Source organism: Leptopilina heterotoma, unplaced genomic scaffold (assembly GCF_015476425.1).
Source record: "Leptopilina heterotoma isolate Lh14 unplaced genomic scaffold, ASM1547642v1 Lhet_135, whole genome shotgun sequence".
Taxonomy (NCBI): Eukaryota; Metazoa; Arthropoda; class Insecta; order Hymenoptera; family Figitidae; genus Leptopilina; species Leptopilina heterotoma.
Window position 1 is genome coordinate 3,439,312 of NW_025110854.1, and position 19,962 is coordinate 3,459,273.

Here is a 19,962-nt window from a genome sequence, read left to right on the forward strand (position 1 = left end):
TCAGTTTTACATGATTTTATATTTATTAAGAAGAAAAAGCGATAGAGAGAATTCTCGTTTTATAATTTTCCTTTATTACAAAGAAATATTATTGAAATAGTTTTCCAAAATATTCCTTGAGAATAATATTCAATAATATTGAAATATTCTTTGAAATGCGAAGGTATAATATTTTTTTATCCCACATGCACAAAAATGACGCTTTTAGATAGCTGACGACAGTAAAGTTATTAATTTGTTCGACCGTATCAGACCGTATGAAAATGAACGCCATCTTCATATAAATCGAACAAGTGAATGAAATTACTCCCTGTCGTCTGCAATCTGAAATCGATACTTTTGTGTATTAAGAATAAAAAATATCGTAAGTAACACGGAAACAAAGTCCTCCACTCGTCTCACAAAAATCACCCTAAATAAATGGCTGCCTTTGTTCTCTTTTGTTTAATTTCAGCAACAGTAGCAAAAATTGCGGTTGGAGAGAGTGGATAGAATTAAGTTTTCGTTCAAGAGAACTGTTTCTGAAATTCTTATTATTGAATCAGTAGTAAATGTTAATTGTTGTCAGACAAAATTGTTAGGTCTAATACTTTTATATAAGTATATATACTCTCTGAATATGAATTAGTTAAATTTCACTAATTCTTAATAGAATATTACTGATTGAAAAGGCGAAAAGTCGTCCACCTAGAATTAGTTGAAAACTACTAATTCAAATATAGTCATTACGTCATTACTAATTGAATTACTAAAAGGATAAACGCAAAAGGCGCATGTTTGCGCATATTCAAGAACAAAATAAAAAATAAATTGATAAAACTAAATATTAAACGAAAATTTTGTTTAATTTAAAATAGAGATAATAAAATTATCCCAATGTGAACACTAGGGTGTCCGTTATTTACCAAGTTGTTTATATTGCTTGCGACGCGTCGCGCCCCCTAAATTTTTAGTTTACCGTTCAAAATAAATGTCAAACCAAAATAAGCTCTTAATATTCACAATAACACAGGAAAAAAAAAGTCTGACTCCGTTTACACCTTAAATTCAGCCCATGTGTTTCACATAAGTCTGTCCTTGTTTAACGGGGCTGACTCCGTTTACACCTTAAATTCAGCCTCAAAAAGAGGCTGAAAGTAAAACTTTTTTTTTAGTGTGAAACCTTGCCCCAAAGACGATACATTTTCCATTTAAAATATACATATCGAAAAATAGAGAAATACGTATTGTATTTTTAATTTTTGATAGGATTTTGTTTACACTCTTTACGAATATTTTAAGATTTTAGAAAAAAATGACTTTTTTTGTATTTTCTTCTTCCCGTGTAGAAAAATTGTTGGGTTCTAGTGTGGTGCCAGAAAGACAGTCTATTCTCTAACTGGGCGCTGAAAAGACTGTCTGATCATGGGCTAATCAAACCAGTGACGATCGAACTACGCGTTGGTCCAGACTGGACAAGCTAATCAGGGCTAATGAGCAGTGCTAATATTTAAAATTTTAGGTTCGATTTCAATATTTCAGTTTTTTAATTTTAAATAATTTACCCAAATTTACTTGTTTCTCACGTTTATTCAAAGTAATGTGAATAGGTATATGAATTATTAATAATAATAATAAATATTATTGTTATTCATACATATATTTAATGACAATAACTTATTATTCTAATAATTATATTATTTTCAAATAAATTATATACTACACTAGCAGTAAATATCATTTAAAATAGTAATATTGAAAAATAATTTTAATAAAAAAACAAATTGCGTTAATTAGTACATTTTTTAAATTCATTCTTTAACAGACCTTTAACATATTATTTACAAACATGTTTACAATTTTAATTTATAACACTTATACAGATTAAATATAGTAATTTTATTATTTTATATAACACTTACAATGAAAAATATCCGCTCGCATGTGGGATCGAACTCACGCCCCCCATCCTTGACGACCCGACGCCACGCATTTAAACCGCACGGACACTAAAGTTTGGGTGTGAACTCTCCTAATTTACTATATCAATACCAGTGTCATATATTCTGTTGCTTATAAGGACGAAGTGAAAACTATGACTAATTATTACACATAATAATCCTGAATTATTTTAATAAATAATTCTTACTACAATTATAATCATTTAACAATTTTTTAAAGTATTACTTTCAGTTTTATCAAAATTTTTTTAAATAATTGAATTCTTTTGACGAATTTTAATAGAATTCTTAAGTATAATTATACACTGAGAAAACTGGAGTGTCAAATTCGGAGGTTCAAAAAGTGTATGTTTCCTTTGCTTATGAAGAGAGTTAAATAGTCCTTCTAAAATAAATTTTGAATTGGTAATGGAAATCTACTTGTATATTCTCTCCCATTATATCTGAGGGTTAAAAGTTGCGCAGAAAATGTGTACGATCTGATGCGCGCGAAATTATTTTTCTGACATTTTATGTATTTAATTTAGGGGTTAGGTTGCCATATTTATTCATTTCGCGCCGGATAAGGAAGGGATTTCTCAAGATAGTTAATTTGTCTCTCTGTTAGAGAAATGGCACGAATATCTGTCAATGGTGAATTTGAACATTTAGATTGTTATCCAATAGCTAACTCTCAAATATGAACGATTTGTCCCTCCAGATGTTTAGTCCAATACTCCAGTTTTCTCAGTGTACACTTTTCGAAGAATTCGATTAAAATTGTATTAAAAATAATTAAGAAATTCTGAGATTAACTAAGAAATTTTTAATAATAAAAAAATTCTGAGAATTTTATTATTTATAAAAATAATTGAATTATTGAGAAGACACTTATAAAAAATTTGTAAATACTTATTGAATTTTTGTGAAAGGTTTTTTATTTATGAAAGTAATTAAAATTACTAAAATTCTTCTACAGATAAATTATTTTTAATAATTAATCAAGTACAATATGTTAAACAATTTATCTAATTTCAGGAGAATTTGAATTATTAGGCATTTTTCAAAAATCTAAGTTCTTTAAAATTTTTAATTAAATTCATTGAAAATTCAAATTTATAAAATTTCAAATCCAAACCTTTTGAAGTTATTTATGAAAATTGTAAACGTAACTCTAATAAAACATTTAATTTTGAAATTTCTAAGTGAAATTGTTTATTAAATAATTTATAATGTATAGATTTGAATTTTATTTTTATTTATAATAATTCATATAAACCTACAATATTTATTTTTGAACGATTCTTTAGATTGACCAAATTATTCCATTCAATTTTGAAGTGACAATCCATTGCGCATGTATAAATTCAAAGAAGACCGACAAATCGGGTACTAAAGTTTTGATTGTAGGGTGTTGTGGGGTGATGTGCAACGTTTTTTTTCGTTGGACGAAAAACATGTCAAATAATTAAATTTTTAAATATTTCAAAATTGAATGACTTAGAGGTATTATAATAGAATATTTTTGCATTATTAGATTTTCAGAATTTTAAATTCTTCCTACAAATTTTTCGCTTTTTCAAAAACGTCTGTTTTTGCATTTTCCAAAAAAGTTGGGGTGATGTGCAACACAAGTAAAATTCAGGTATGTAATTAATAAATATCGATGGAAATCTCTTTAATTATTAATTTTAGGCTTTTTCAATGGAAACTAATCGAAATCTGACAAAAAAAATTTACTAAGGTATAGTTGACCTCTAAAGAGTGAAGGTTTCACCAAAGAAAAAAAAATCTTTTTTGTTTAATTTTTTATTTATTAATAACTAAATAAGGAATATAATTAAAGGAAAATAACTAAGAATTTTTTATTCATCATGTGAATCGCAGTTATGGCACGTAAAGTATAAAAAAGAAAAAAGTGTTGCACATCACCCCAAATATGATATTTTGCGAAAAATGATCTATAAGCAATACAATGCAATGGAAGTATAAAATAAATTAAAACCCTTCACGAAACGACTAGAAATGTAAAGCGCGAGAAATATTTCCTTCTCGAGAAATTTAAGTCAACTTATGTACAACAAACCTAGCTGCGAGCTGTCTCGTGAGTTTCATATCAAAAACAAGCTACTGAGGACACAAACAAATGGCAATACTTGGCTATGTTCAATATCGAACTGTAGATCAGAAATCGGCGGTGTTGCACATCACCCCACATCACCCTACTTAGGGGTCATTCAAGTATTACATAAGCATATTTTTCAGGTTTTTAGACCCCCCCTCCCCCATGTAAGATTTTTTATAGGCATTAGCGCCATTTTTTCTAATGGAAATAAGCAATAGCTGGACCCCCCCTTCCCCTTAAATGCTTACGTAATACTTGAATGGTCCCTTAAAAAATTTTGAATTCTAGTGATGCCAATGAAGTCCCATATAGCATACAGTTAGACCGTCCAGATTAGACCGTCCAGATGCGTCTAGTTGGGTCTATCACTGGACTCCAGACTGCCCCGAAATTTTTCTACACTGGTATAAAATTGCGTAACATGCGTAATTTTCAACTTTTTTTGTTGCTCTTGGGCTAATTTTTTTTCCTTTTTTTATGAAAAATTACGCAAAATAAAAAGTAATGAAAAATAAGAATAAAAATTCAATTTTTTTAAAAAACAAAAAATTAATTTTTTTCTTAAAAAGATCACCTTTTCTCTCTCCAAATTTTTAGAATATATTGATACTTATGTGTATTATTTACCATTAAAATATTTTTTGGTATTTTTTGGTTTATTTAGAGAGAAAAATTATTCTTAATTTTTTATTAAAAATTCAAAATTTTCGACATTTTTAAGGTTTTTATACTTGAACCTTCGCTTATTTTTTAATTTTTAACATCCGAAAATGTCATTTAACCCTGTTAGTTTATTCTAGAAGTAGGTACCAAATTTTTAAATAAAGGTTATTAACTATAGGAGAGAGTGGGGCAAACCGGACCCCCTAACGGTTTTTTGACTCTTGTGACTAAACGAATCAACCGATTTCATTTTTCGATGGCTTGTTTGAAAGATCATTTAATTGCGCAACTTTTTCCCAGAGACACCTATAATTTATCTTTTATTGTTTAGTTGCTGTGTTAACTTTAAAAAATTTTGCAAACGGTCCGGTTTGCCCCACCTCCTGGGGTAAACCGGACCGTTTGGTTTTTTATTTATAATATTGCATTTACATAATCTACAATAATAAAAAACATAAAGAATCTTGTAAACAATGGTTGTAGTAATGAAAATAATAATACGGGATTGAATTTTAATTAAATAAATATTTTTTTGAATAAAAAAATAAAAATGTTTGTTATCATCAGAGAAACAATATTAAAGGGTCTAATTCTCATTGGAAGACAATTATTTTTCATTGTAAGTAAATATTTTAATGAAAGAAACATTTTATTTAAAAATAATTTTTATGAAACTTTAATTCAATGGAAATATCCTATGGCTGGTTTGCCCCACCGAAAACGGTCCGGTTTGCCCCACAGGCTCATTTTGAGAATAAATGTTTGTCAAAAAGAAACGCTTTGCAAATTCATCAAAGTTTTTGGTGGTAAATATTCCTGAGGTGTGTACCTTCAAAACCTAAGACCTAATATTTGGAAATATTACACGATTTCCTCAGAATTTCCTTAAGAAAAAATTCGTAAAAGTGTAGAAAAAAACTAAAAAAAAAACTTTTGCTCCCTTCGTCGCACAAACGCAACATGGTTGTTTTAAATTTGTAAACAACACTTTTTCCAATTTCGCCATTTCGGAAATATTGAGAGGGGTCTGGTTTGCCCCACTCTCCCCTAATAATCGTCTTATTCATTCTTTTATTCTGGCCACACCTGAAGTTAGTCATGATCATTCTTTTGTTTTTTTATATGTACGTTTTGATAGAAAATAGAAATAAAATATAAAATCATCACGATTTTTTAACAAAATTCATGCTTTTGTTTTTTTATATGTTCTGATAGATAATATTATACTTCATTATTTTTTTACTATTTTTTTAATTTAATAATAGGGGAGTATAGTCGAGGTTAGACCACTGTCTAGGTAGGCCATTCGCGATTTTTTGGACAAGTTCACTAGCGCCACCTACGCGCATGCTTGTCGAAGCTTGTCTAAGTGAAACCTAACTTTTTGTTCAATTACATTTTCGGAGAGTCGAAAATTGTGTTTTTTGTGACGTAGGTACAAAAAAACTCAAAAAAAGTTTTATGCATAATGTGAAAAACCATTAATAAAAGATCAAAAAAATTAAATCGTCAAGGCAAGCATGTAGAAATTTTGTGGGACTTATGGTTGAAAGAAAATCAAACTGAAAAATCGAATCCCGAAACGTATTTCTTTATGGTTACAACAATTCGGTAATGTTACTTTCTGTCAAGGTCGGTCACTTTGTGTTTAAAATGCGCAAAGATGAGGACGAGCTACATCATTTGCAAAAACTGCAATTCTGAATAACTCATAATATAATTGATAATCTTATTAATATTTTTATTTAATTTTATTAATATTTCAGTGCAAAATTTTTTTTTATTTATATTTTTTTTGTATATTGTTTATTTTTATTATTTTATTATTTCATTATGTTACAAGCTGTAAACAATAAAGAATCAATTTTCCGTAACTCCAAACATGTTATTTTATTTTTTAATGATTAATGCCCTTTGAATTTTAAACACGGACCGACCTTGACTGTAAGGACCAACCTGGACTAAAATTTTTTTTTTAAATCTTTATAACTTTTTCATTTTAAAACCAATCAATTTACTTTGTACAGAAAAAATATTCCTATTAAACAGGACTTTTCAACAATATTCTTCAATTGTCCAAATTCATTTTTTTAAAAAAGTTATAAACAAAAGTCAAATGGTGGGCCGACCTCGACTATATTTCCCTATTATTTTTATTTCTCAAATAATTCAAAAATATTTTTATTAATTTAAAAAAATTATTAATGTTATTATATTATTCATTATTTCCTTTGTTTCTAAAGAATTAGCATTTTGTAATAAACATTTTAGATAATCCTGAAAAATATTTTCTTTTTTTTAATATGAAAAACTTAATTACTAGACAAAATTTTGACTTCTTCCTTGACCCTAAAGAATATTCTGATTCACTTTAAAAATGATTAGACACTCCAAAAAATGTTCTATTACATTTATTTACGAATTTCTTTAATTCTAAAATTATTTGAAAACATCAATAACTTATTTTCTAAATAAATTTTAATCAATATTATTTTCCCACAGGAATAAATTATTTTTAATAATTTTTGAAAAAAGTTCTATGAGATTTTTAAACTACATTTGATTACAAATCAATTATACGAAATTTAAATTATTCAGAAATTCTTCAATTAAACACGAATTAAAAAATAAACACGTCAAATAATTTCAGAAAAAAAATTTAATTTAAACTTTTTTAAAATAATTAATTCTACAGAATTGTTAGTTATAAGAATAAAAAATACAAATTTTTAAAGAATTTGATTTGAAACCATTTTAAAATTTAATTATTTCTTAAAATAAATGCTACAATGCTTTTAATATTCAATTATTATGTAAAACTGTAACTGAAATTCATTTTTAAATAAATTTTCATTAGATAACTCAATAATTTATTGAATAATTAAAATTTCTTAAAATTGAAGTCTCATAAAGAATTTTATCAAAACATTTTTAAATCATTGATTTCATTTAACGATTTTTCATAAAATTTTTAAGAACAATTACATTTTTCTATGAATTGGATTTAAATTGTATTAAAAATAATTTAACCCTCCATCCGTCGCATGGTGAGAAATTCCCTCACCCAGTTTCTTTTTTTATTTATAACTTTTAAAATAAAAAAAATTATAATTTCATATTCTCAGTACCTTTTACGGCACTCTTCTTCTTTACATTAAAACAATTTTGGTGTTTTTTTATATTTTAATTTCTTTGTTATTGAATTTGAAAGCTTCAAATGTCAGGGATTTTTGACGCGAAGTGAGGGAACTTCTCACCATGCGACTGACCGCGTATACTCGATTTCATTTGTCATTATTTTTTTATTTAAATAATTAACAGAAAATAAAAGTTAATTTTACTGCCAATAGGTTGTTTAGAAATTCTAATGAACATTCAAAAAAAAATTTGGCATTTTAGAACAAGTTTGGACTAATTTATGAGGGTGAGAATTTCTCTCACCTGCGACGGATCGCGTTACAAAAACAGGTGCGACGGATGGAGGGTTAAACTCTGCAATGAGTTTTATTTATGAAAATAATTGAATTCCTAAAAAAGTTTTATTATTTATGAAAATAATTAAATTATTGCGAAGAACAGATTTTAAAAGTTTTAATTAGAACGGGAGATATTCAATTTTTTCAGAAAATTTAAAAATCAAAAATTTTCAAATTTTACATTTAAAAAAATGAAATTTTTCAAATTTTATATTTTTTAATGAATTGCTTTCAAACTATCTGTAATTGATTGTTACATGTTATTAACCCTCCTGCGTACCGTGACGAGTATACTCGTCCAAACTAAGTTGTTACCAAATGCGCGAGGACGAGTATACTCGTCCAAATATTTTTTTTCATAACTTTTAAACAAATTAACTTTAACACACGAGACAAAGTGCAACTTACAGTGCAAGGTTCATAGTTAATGATACATACATAATAAAGTCTCTAATTAAAGTATTTGTTAATAAACAAAGTATTAAATATTTGTTATAAACAGTAGAGGATAGGTCACAAAATAAAAGTTGCAAATACATACTTCTCTTAAAAAATTGTTTGATTTCAATGAAACTTGGTATCTCAAAGATTTTTGGGGTTGCTGATTAAGAATCTGAACCCAGATTAAAAAAATTTAAAATGGCGGATCCAATATGGCGGATGAGTTTTTCAAAAATTCATCCGAATTTCTTGAAAATCTATAATCGGGGGTTTTTGAGGTCGCTGATTACGAATCTAAGGTCAGATTTAAAAAATCCAAAATGGCGGATCCAATATGGCGGATGAGATTTTCAAAAATTTATCCGAATTTCTTGAAAATTTATAATCGGGGTTTTTTGTGGTCGCTGATTACGAATCTAAGGTCAGATTTAAAAAATCCAAAATGGCGGATCCAATATGGCGGATGAGTCTTTCAAAAATTTATCCAAATTTCTTGAAAATTTATAATCGGGGTTTTTTGAGGTCGCTGATTAAGAATCTGAAACCAGATTAATAAAATCCAAAATCGCGGATCCAATATGGTGGATGAGTTTTTCAAAAATTCGTCCGAATTTCTTGAAAATTTATAATCGGGGTTATTTGAGGTCGCTGATTACGAATCTAAGGTCAGATTAAAAAATCCAAAATGGCGGATCCAATATGGCGGATGAGTCTTTCAAAAATTTATCCAAATTTCTTGAAAATTTATAATCAGGGGTTTTTGAGGTCGCTGATTACGAATCTAAGGTCATATTTAAAAAATCCGAAATGGCGGATCCAATATGGCGGATGAGTTTTTCAAAAATTTATCCAAATTTCTTGAAAATTTATAATCGGGTGTTTTTGAGGTCGCTGATTAAGAATCTAAGGTCAGATTTAAAAAATTAAAAATGGCGGATCCAATATGGCGGATGAATTTTAAAAAAATTGTTTGATTTTAATAAAACTTGGTATCTAGAGGTTTTCGTGGTCGCTGATTACAAATCTGAGGTCAGATTTTCAAAACTCAAAATGGCAGTATAAAAATATTTTATAAATTTAACAATTCTTTAATTGTTTTAACAAATAATTGTTGTTATGTACTAACTTTTTACAAAAAATTTCTAGAAACGTGCAGCTTTTTTCTAATTTTGCAATTAACTAAGCTGTGTAATATTACATGAAGATTTTTCATAAATTTAACGATTCTTTAATTTTTTAAACAAATAATGTTGTTGTTTACTAACTTATTACAAAAAACATCTAGAAGTATGCAATTTTTTTAAATTTTGAAGTTAACTAAGCTGAATAATATACCTCCAATTTTGCAATTAACAAACATGAATCTTACAATAATACTGATCTTGTTAACTTTTAAAATTTGGAAAAAGCATGTTTCTAAGTCTTTTGTGCAAGGAGTTAATCAATATCTATAATTATTTGTTTAAATATGTGTTAAATTGTTATATTCATAAAACATCATTATGTAGTACTACTCAACTTAGGAAGTCTAAAAAATGCACATTGTTTCATATAACAGAGACGTAGTTTATGAAGGACTCGTAAAATACCAATATATCTAAAACAAATCTAAAAAAATTCTAAAACTGGCGGCCATATTGGCTCTGATCTTCTGTATTTTTAAAATCTGATCTCAGCTTCGTAATTAGTGACCTCTATAAACCCTAGACACCAAGTTTCATTAAATTTTTTTAATAAAATCAACCAATTTTTTAAAAATTCGTCCGCCATATTGGATCCGCCATTTTGAATTTTCCTAATTTGATCTTAGATTCGTAATCAGCGACCTCAAAAACCCCCGATTATAAATTTTCAAGAAATTTTGATGAATTTTTTAAAAACTCATCCGCCATATTGGATCCGCCATTTTGAATTTTTTAAATCTGACCTCAGATTCGTAATCAGCGACCCCAAAAACCCCTAGGTACCAAATTGTAAAAAAATCCAACAGTGTGAAAAATTTGTGCATTTGGAAACAATTTTATGGGTGAAAATAGGTACGCAGGAGGGTTAAGTCAAATTTTAGCATAATTTTGCCAAAAATACTGTCCTATAACTAATTGTAAGATGTGAGTATAAAAATGATTTCGAAAAATTCAAAAAATTGTTAATTTTCCCATTTTATATTTTTTAATGGACTGCTTTTAAACTATCTAGTTTTAAAAATTGATTAAAATCTGATGTCAAACTTCAAAAATGCAAAATGGTTTGTAAAATATATAACTAATCAGAAGTGTAGCGTACGGTTTAGTAATTGAAAAAACAGAAAAGACAAATTTTATACAATTTCACATTTAATTCGAATCTTATAACTTTAAAAACTCTGGAGTAAATATTTTTAGACAATTCCGTCAACTTTTAAAAAATTTGGTCGCCATATTGGGTCCGCCATTTTGATTTTTGAAAATCTGACATCATATTCGTAATCAGCGACCCCGAAATCTCCCGAGAAATGAATTTTCGTTGAAACGCATCAATTTTAAAATTATCCGCCATATTAGATCCGGCATTTTTAATTTTGAAAAACTGACCTCAAATTCGAATTTAGCAATCCCAAAAACCTTATAAATATGATGAAATTATAATTTTTTGAACACTTTTTTTCGGACCGTTTTAGGCCCTCAAGTGATTTTTAACTTGATTGTGATGGGGTTAATAGGATTCCTACTGGGTAAGGAACCCTAAAAAAAGTGAAAATTCTTACTAATTTGAATAAGTTATAGGCATATATTCTATTAATTCATGAGTAAAAGTTGATAATTCTACTAATTTATTAGTGAAATATTATACTAATTGAGAAGGTAAAATCTCCACTAATTCAGATTTAGAGAGTAGTAAAAGTCAGTTTCTAGTCAGACAAAGTGTGTTTATTGCTTGAAATATAAATCAGTAGTGAAAGTATGTTTAAATCAGACAGTTGAAATTTTATTAGTAGTAAAGTAATTATTAGTCAGAATGAATTTTTCTACACGGAAAGAAAAGGTGTAGTAGAAACAACCATAAAAATATTGTTAATCATAATGTTAATAGAAGGGAAGCTAAGGTAGTAAAATATATTTTTTACTAAAATTATTGTTTATTTAAATAAATTTTAAATGAGTAGAGAAATTTTTTTATAATAGCAAGAAAAGTTTTTTTGTTACTTAACAAAGAAACAATTCTATCACAAAATGTAATATAATTATTAGACTATAAATTATATTAAAATTGTTTTATAATAAAAAACAATAAATTAAAAATTTGTGAATTCTCACCGTCCTCGTTAGTGACAATTGCAGTAAAAGAAAATTTTCGTTTTCCAATCTTGACACAATCATCCTGATAGTCGGGCAAAGGAAGATTGTTCCTTTGGCATAAAAAGTTCAATATCTGAGTTGGTTTTTCCCTATCTCGCCATGCATTGTATCCAGTTGTATTATATGTCCTCGCGATTCCGCAATGCGCTCGATGTCGGCTATAAAATCGATTCTCGATGTCAACTTTTGTTTCTCCAATCAAATCATCTGGCGTCGTTGCATCATAGTCCCAAACCTGTATTGTCAAAAGGTAATCCTTTGGAAACGTTGCCTCCATTTCAAAAAATCTGTCGACCAAATACACGAATTGCATTTTATTTTATATTTGTGTATGTCTATCTGTGTCTATGTGTCAGCCCATTTTTTCTATAAGCTTAATGCATTCAAAAATTCTCGTTCATATCGAGAGAGAGAGAGAGAGAGACTGATTTTTAGTTTGCACTCATCTCGTAAAATACACGGAACTATATTGGCCCGGTCAATAAAGCTCATATCTATTGACTTTTCTCTCGGCCGCAGAATGAGAGCTCTTAAATTTTCATTTTTATCCTTTTTGCATAGAAAACTAATTTTTTTAGGAAACAGGATGTCCTCTTTTTAAAAATTATTTTCTTATTCATTCGAAATTGTTTATTTAGGTATGTGAGACACGGGAACATAAATTTATTCCTTGTTAGATTTTATTTTTATTATTATTCTTATAATTAATAATAAATAATAAGTTGTTATAATTTATTATTATTAAAATTATTATTATTTGCCAATAATTCATTATTTAATTATAATTATTATTCCCAGATAGCAGGGAAGCTTGCGACAAGCTTACCTACTATAATAATCATAGCTCTAGATTAACACCAAGCTAGATAATATCACCTAGATATCAGGGTGTATCTTGGTGTACCTTGGTTTTCTGTTTCTATTAATAAATAAACTTTATAAGATATAAAACTAAATTTATTTTAAATAATTTAATTCTTGCAGAACTATCATTTAATTATTACTCACTCACAGAAATGATCTATTAAACATAAAACTAATTTCCTTTTGAATCATGTTCTTTAATCTTTAGCAGAAATAGTTTTATTGTAAAAGGAATCTTTTAAATATTGAAACGTATGAAGTTTATTGAAAAAAAACGTTTGAATAGTAACTGATTTCATTTGATTTTTAAATGAAATCCTTTTATCCCAAAATGATAGTCATTTTACGTGATTTGTCGTTCGTACGTCAAACACTTCTTAAAATTTTTTTTTCCAGTTTGTAAACATAGAAAAATAATAAAATCAAAAATTTTAATCACACCTTTGATTTATTTCGAAATTAATAATGAGTGAAGATTATTTAAAAAAATGTATAACCTCAATATTAGCATTAATTTAAAGAATTCGAATTTAATAATTTTTCAAATGTGAACAAGTAAAAGAAATTGATTTTAATCATTTAAATTTAATTAAAGTAAAGGTAATTTGCACAATTTTAACAATAATTATTTATGGGGCATTCTCTGTAAAACGGACCCCCCCCCCTCTGCCCAGAAAGGGTTTAAAAATAAAAAACCATTCTTTTTAAAAAATTACAGCTTGGAAAATGTAGATAGTTACTTTTGCCGTATGGCTTTTTTAAATTAAAAATTATTATTAGATAATATAGCACTATAAATAAATAAATGCGTAAATGCTAACAAAAAAAATAAATAAACTGTTTCAGAATTTTCAAATTTGACTAGATTTGCTCAAAACTTGTTACTCGGGGGTTTTTGGGGTCGCTGATTACGAATCTGAAGTCATTTTTTAGAAATTCAAAATGGCGGATCCAATATGGCAGACTAAATTTTAAATTTGATCAGATTCGTTTAAAACTTGTAACTCGGGGGTTTCTGGGGTCGCTGATTACGAATCTGAAGTGACTTTTTAAAAATTCAAAATGGCAGATACAATATGGCGGAAATTTTTTTAAAAATTTGATTGGATTCGCTTAAAATTTATTACTCGGGGGTTTTTAGGGTCGCTGATTACGAATCTTAAGTCGCTTTTAAAAAATTCAAAATTTCGGAACCGATATGGGGGTAAAATTTTTTAATTTTGATTAGATTCGCTTAAAACTTATTACTCGGGGGTTTTCTCAATTAGCTTTTTCGATTAGTAAAAATTCTTACGAATTTTATGTCTTGTTAATGAAGGTTCAAAGACCTCAACTATCGAATTTTTATTATATAAATAATTTGTAAGCGATTGTAAGTTTGTTTTAAAAATAATTTATAATTTAGAAAAAAATGTTCTTTCATTCATTAAGAAATGAGTCGTAAGAATAAAGTTGACGTTAATGAAAAAAGGAAAATTAATTTCATTACCACATAAAAATTGTTATGTAGTTAAATATTAAAATAAATGCTGATTGAAACAAGAATATATTGATTATAAAAACTATAACTATGCTAAATTAATATTATGTGAAATGAGAAAAAATATCTTTTTTTAAACATTAAGTACTATAATAAAGAAAGAAAAAAAAATACCCTCATAAAAAATTTAATATAAAATTAAAATTGTTTAATAAAGAAGCAAAAATTGTTTCTTAAATATAAAATCTACCTGCATAAAATGAATATGGAACTTTAAAACTGGTAAAGTGGTGTCGTTTAATAATAAAGAGAACACTTAAAAATAAATGATAAAACTTGAAATGGTTTAGGAAATGTATGTATTAAAAATTTCGTATATTAGTTCATTTTTTAATCAATGATTTGGTAATATGAAATGGTAAATATAGTAACAATCGCTTACAATCAACGTTTACTGTTGTTCAACTTTATTGTGGTCTATCTATAAATGAAACTTAATTAAACGCGTCTAGTTGGTGCACTTCAGTAACGATCCCAATTTTAATTAGTTTACTGCACCGTTTACTGCCATGTCACTAATGCAGCTGATGTGATTTGATCGATACAGATTGTATTCTATACAATCAGATTTCTGCATTATTAAAAGCATTTTTTGATGCTTCATTTATATTTTATCTGCTCAACAAATAAGATATATATCCTATTTGGAAATATTTTTTAAGCTGAAGTTTATTTTTTCCACTCGCTTACTTTTTGGTACTGTACATTAAAAAGTGAATAATTTATTATTATTATTATTATTATTATTATTATTATTATTATCAAGTAAATATTTACTTAGAATTAATAATTTTAATGAATTAAGATCAGCTAAGGTAAACACAAAATGACAGACAAAAAAATTAAAACAGCTCGATTTGCTGGAAACTTGTTACTCCTGGGTATACGACATAATATGATCACTACTAGAGCAGGTAAAAAATATTATAATTAAAAATTGAATTAAATTCACGATTAACTACTTCCTAATTATAAATATTCAAGGATCCGCCATCTTGAATTTTTGAAAACTGACATCAGATTAGTTATCAACGTCCCTACACTGCAAAAACAAGTGTCTCATTTTGAGACGTTTTGTCCCATATTTGAAACACATAAGATGTCTTAGTCCACATATTTGAAACAGATATGTGTCTCATTTTAAGACGTTTCAAAGTGTCTTACACATTTAGCAATGCATTTTGAGACACGAAATGTGTTTCGAGTATCCGTCTCACACTAAGAAGTCGTTTTACGTGTCTTATACGCATTGAGTTACCTTTAATGTCTTAAAATGAGACACGAGATGAAATTAAATGTCTCAATATAAAACAGATTTTGTATCTCAATGGTTTAAACACTTAAAGCAACTCATTTTAAGACACGAGTGATATACCAGTTTTTGCAGTGTAAAAATTTATTAAAAAAATATTTTTAGCAATTGTTAAAAAATGTATTTATGTATAATAATTTATATGTAGTTTTTGAAGAGGACAGCTGTGCTATTGAAACGTAAATAAATCATTTTATTTATGTTGACTCGAGGTGATTTATTTCAATAGTATACCTATAAAAACAATTTAGTAATAAAATCAATTTTTTTATTCTATTAGATTCTTTTATTTTTCTCCTGAATTGTGAATTGAAGAAAATTTAAAGCAGTATAAAATTTGTAATATAAAAAGAAAGATTTTAAATAAAATTTGTTAGTCAAGAAAGGTAATAAATTGTGTAAGAAACTTTAAAAGTAATAAACCTAAAAGGCCAAAACTTAGGAAAGGTCATGAAAATTAGAGAAAAATCAGGAATTTCGAATACATAACTAATTTTAATTTTAATTATATTATTAAATATTTCTTTAATTAAAACAAATACTATTTCAATGATTTAAATGAAAAAAAAATTTTTCATGTATAAATGTTTCTATAACACTGGGTTGCAAAAAAATGTTGATGTTGTATTTACTTAATAATTATTGTGTCAGCCTCATAGAAAACAAGATTAAAGTATCCAAAAATTGCATTTGTAGCACTTTTTGAAACACAATAAAATCCCGTGTAGAAATTGACATACTTTGGCCATAGTAGGGAATAAAACGCTTCTCTCATTCTGGGTCAGATCAGAGCGACGAGAAAATGTGGATTTTCTAACCAGGTTCACATCTGGCAAGGTGTTTCATGCCCTAATGGGGACGCCTGATCTGGCCCAAATTAGAGCAAGGGCTAAATTTCTACACGGGATAAAAACGCAACATGATACAAATCTTTAAAAAGGCCTAAATAAAAGCTTAAATTACTGATTTTGAAAATTTTAAATCCCCTACTCTGAAATTTTTAAATCTAACTTTTTATTTGTCATTAGCAACTTCAGAAACCCACAAATAATAAATTCCTAGCAAATCCAATTATGGAAATCGATTTTTACTACACTGCAAAAAGAAGTATCTTAATTTAAGATGTTTTGGTGGACACTATTTAGTTATTTGAAATATCTTAATTAAAGATGTTAAAAGCATCTTCGTACACATTTTGAGCACATTTTTTGGGAAAAAAGTTTTGAGGTAACATCTTATTGCACGAGAAACATCTTAATTTAAGATACTTTATAAAACATCTTATTTTAAGATATAAGATGCCATTTTTCCATCTTACATCTTATTTTAAGATATCAAAAAAGACATCTATTTTTACAGTGATATGATATCCCTATCCTAACTGTTTTAACTATTTAAGGTAGCGATATCTTATATTAGGTTACCTGTGATTATAAATCATTCTTTAATTCTAGGCCTTAAAGTTGAAAATTTAAGCTTTTATTAGAGCCCTTTTACAGATTCCATTCCATGACATCTAAAGTTTCAATAAACACAACAATTTTTAAGTAAACAATATATCAACATTTTTTGGAACCCGCAGTGTAATTTAACTAATCCAGTTTATTTGAATCAAATATTTTTTCTTCATTGTAATTTTTTGAAATTTTTAGGAAATATTGTGAAATATTTTTTGAAAATTCTATTAATATTACTCACTTGCCAAATGTTGGATTCAAATTGTTAGAAATATAGTTTTTTCGATCGTTAATTGAATTTTTTCCCAATTTAATCCGTAGATAGGGATCAGATTTTCCACTGAGCGGATCATTAGGATGTAAATTAATTCCTATGAACAGATAGAAATCAATTTTAGTGTTTAGAAACAATATTATTCAATTTTAATATTAATTTCAGTTTATAAAATTTTATTATTTCTTCAAGAAAAAAAATTGGAAACTGTTTAATTGTTTTTGCAAACATTTTTTTAATTAAATCTAGAGCTTTAATTAGAATGTTTTAAATTGAATAATTTCTGTAATTAGTTTTCAACCCTTTAGGAAATTAAATTTCGAATTTTGTATATTGAGAGAGAAATTTTCATTAAAAGACGCTCGTCTTAAGATTTTCAAGTTTCTTTCAACTTTCCTTCTTTTTTACTTTTGTCTTTTTTTAATGAAAGTGGATTAAATGTTTATCAAGAGTCAGTTAAGATTTGAAATAGAGAATTTTGTACGAAACGAGAGGTGAAAGTAGAGTATCAAGTGAATAAAGATGCAAAAGGTGAATTGAAACTGAAGAGGAGATTTTATTAGGGAAAAAGTTTTAGAATGTTAAAGTTTGTTCCTCGTAAGATGAAATTGAGAGAATTCGTTTGCAGGGATTATGGCATCGTATTTCTGGCAAAAAAGAAATGAAAAAGAAAAAGACATTTTCCCCAAAGAAACGATACCATTTTAGAAAAACGATGCCGAACCCTTATTTTTGTAATGCAAAGTCTAGAAGACATCTGCTCTTTGGAAAATTCAATATTTTCTGATTCTATTCCAATGAAATAATTTAAAATTCATAATATTGTTATTCATATTCTCGAGTTTTATAATTATAGTAGTATCACTTTCTGTTAATTTAATTTCTTAATGGTTAAAAATGAAAACAATGTTTAAAATTTCTTATAAAATAATTACAAATTTCATTTTTTTTACAATTCCTATACAATTTGAAATTATTCCTAATCGAAAATTGGAAACAAAATTTTCGAATATATAAATAATAATTTTTAACTGAAAAGTAGGTGACTTAAAATTATGTGATGAGTATGTATATAATTTTACCTTTTTTAAATTTGGCATTAAATCGTAAAAAAAATAGGTTCTCTTTTTTTCCGTAGCGAGATGTTAATACAACTTAAGGTACGAAGCACTTTTTAAGCCCAGGATTTACTGTCGAAATTTGCATTTAAAACTACCCAATGGGAAAAAAACCATTGGTGCATTAATGTCCCAATAATGGGAGCCACTATTCCATTATTGTCCCATTATTGGCACCCAATAATGGACCACTAATGGTAAAATCGTGGGATGTCCACGCCGATGCCAATAATTGGTAAACCATTATTGGCACATTATTGGCTGCCATTAAAAAACCAATAATAAAAAAAATTTTTTTATTAAATTTTATTAAATAATAAATTTATTTATTTAATAATTATTTTATTTATTATTATTATTATTTATTATTATTAAAAATATTAATTTTTTTAATTAATTATTTTATAGAAATGGTTATTATTTTCTATCACATCGAAATGTGAATAACCCTTTCGTTTAGAGTCTAAAAATTATTTACCTCACATCCATAAGTGCAAAAATAGGAGAGGACGGGCAGAATAAAATTCTACAAATATTCGTGAGAATGCTGCCTCCTTATATACTTTTCAAGTTTCATGTTAGTTCCGAGAGAGTTTTAAGCAACACCTCCTATGGGGTTTTGAGCGAACTACATACTTACTACATGATAATTTCTGCAGCGTCGGTCGGTAAGTATGTAGTTCGCTCAACGCTCCGTAGAAGGTGTTGTTTCAAACTCTCTCGCAACTAACATGAAACTTGTAAAGTATATAAGGAGTCAGCATTCTCACGAATATTTGTAGAATTTTATTCTGCCCGTCCTCTCCTATTTTTGCACTAATGGATGTGAGGTAAATAATTTTTAGACTCTGAACGAAAGGGTTATTCACATTTCGATGTGATAGAAAATAATAACCATTTCTATAAAATAATTAATTAAAAAAATTAATATTTTTAATAATAATAAATAATAATAATAATAATAATAATAATAATAAATAAAATAATTATTAAATAAATAAATTTATTATTTAATAAAATTTAATAAAAAATTTTTATTTTTTATTATTGGTTTTTTAATGGCAGCCAATAATGTGCCAATAATGGTTGCCAATTATTGGCATCGGCGTGGACATCCCACGATTTTACCATTAGTAGTCCACTATTGGGAGCCAATAATAAACCTAGAGAAAACCAATGGCTCCCAATATTGGGCCATTAATGCACCAATGGTAGACTAATGGCTATTTCCCATTGGGTAACTATATACCTTTTATAATGTACAACCGCACAAGCAGTTGAAGCGGTTCTTGTGAAGGATAATCGTTGTACAGACCATCGATTGCATTTCTACCTGTTCTTGATTTGCATAGCAATTGTTCAGGATGAGGCCATTGATATAATGCTATAAATCCCTGTAAAATTTCCGAGTGTCACATTCTATAGGGTATAATAAATT

At 27.3% G+C, this 19,962-nt stretch overlaps 1 protein-coding gene across 1 annotated transcript in view; it reads right to left on the minus strand.

The window, feature by feature from the left end:
- The window catches only part of LOC122497640 (otoferlin-like), a 202,637-nt gene that overhangs the window by 67,079 nt on the left and 115,596 nt on the right, over nucleotides 1–19,962 (minus strand). The window contains exons 21-23 of the mRNA XM_043604881.1: nucleotides 19,774–19,918; nucleotides 17,374–17,503; nucleotides 11,918–12,246 (exon numbers count right to left, since the gene is read on the minus strand). Of these exons, the coding sequence (XP_043460816.1) occupies nucleotides 11,918–12,246; nucleotides 17,374–17,503; nucleotides 19,774–19,918 (604 nt within the window). The remainder of the gene's footprint in view (nucleotides 1–11,917; nucleotides 12,247–17,373; nucleotides 17,504–19,773; nucleotides 19,919–19,962) is intronic.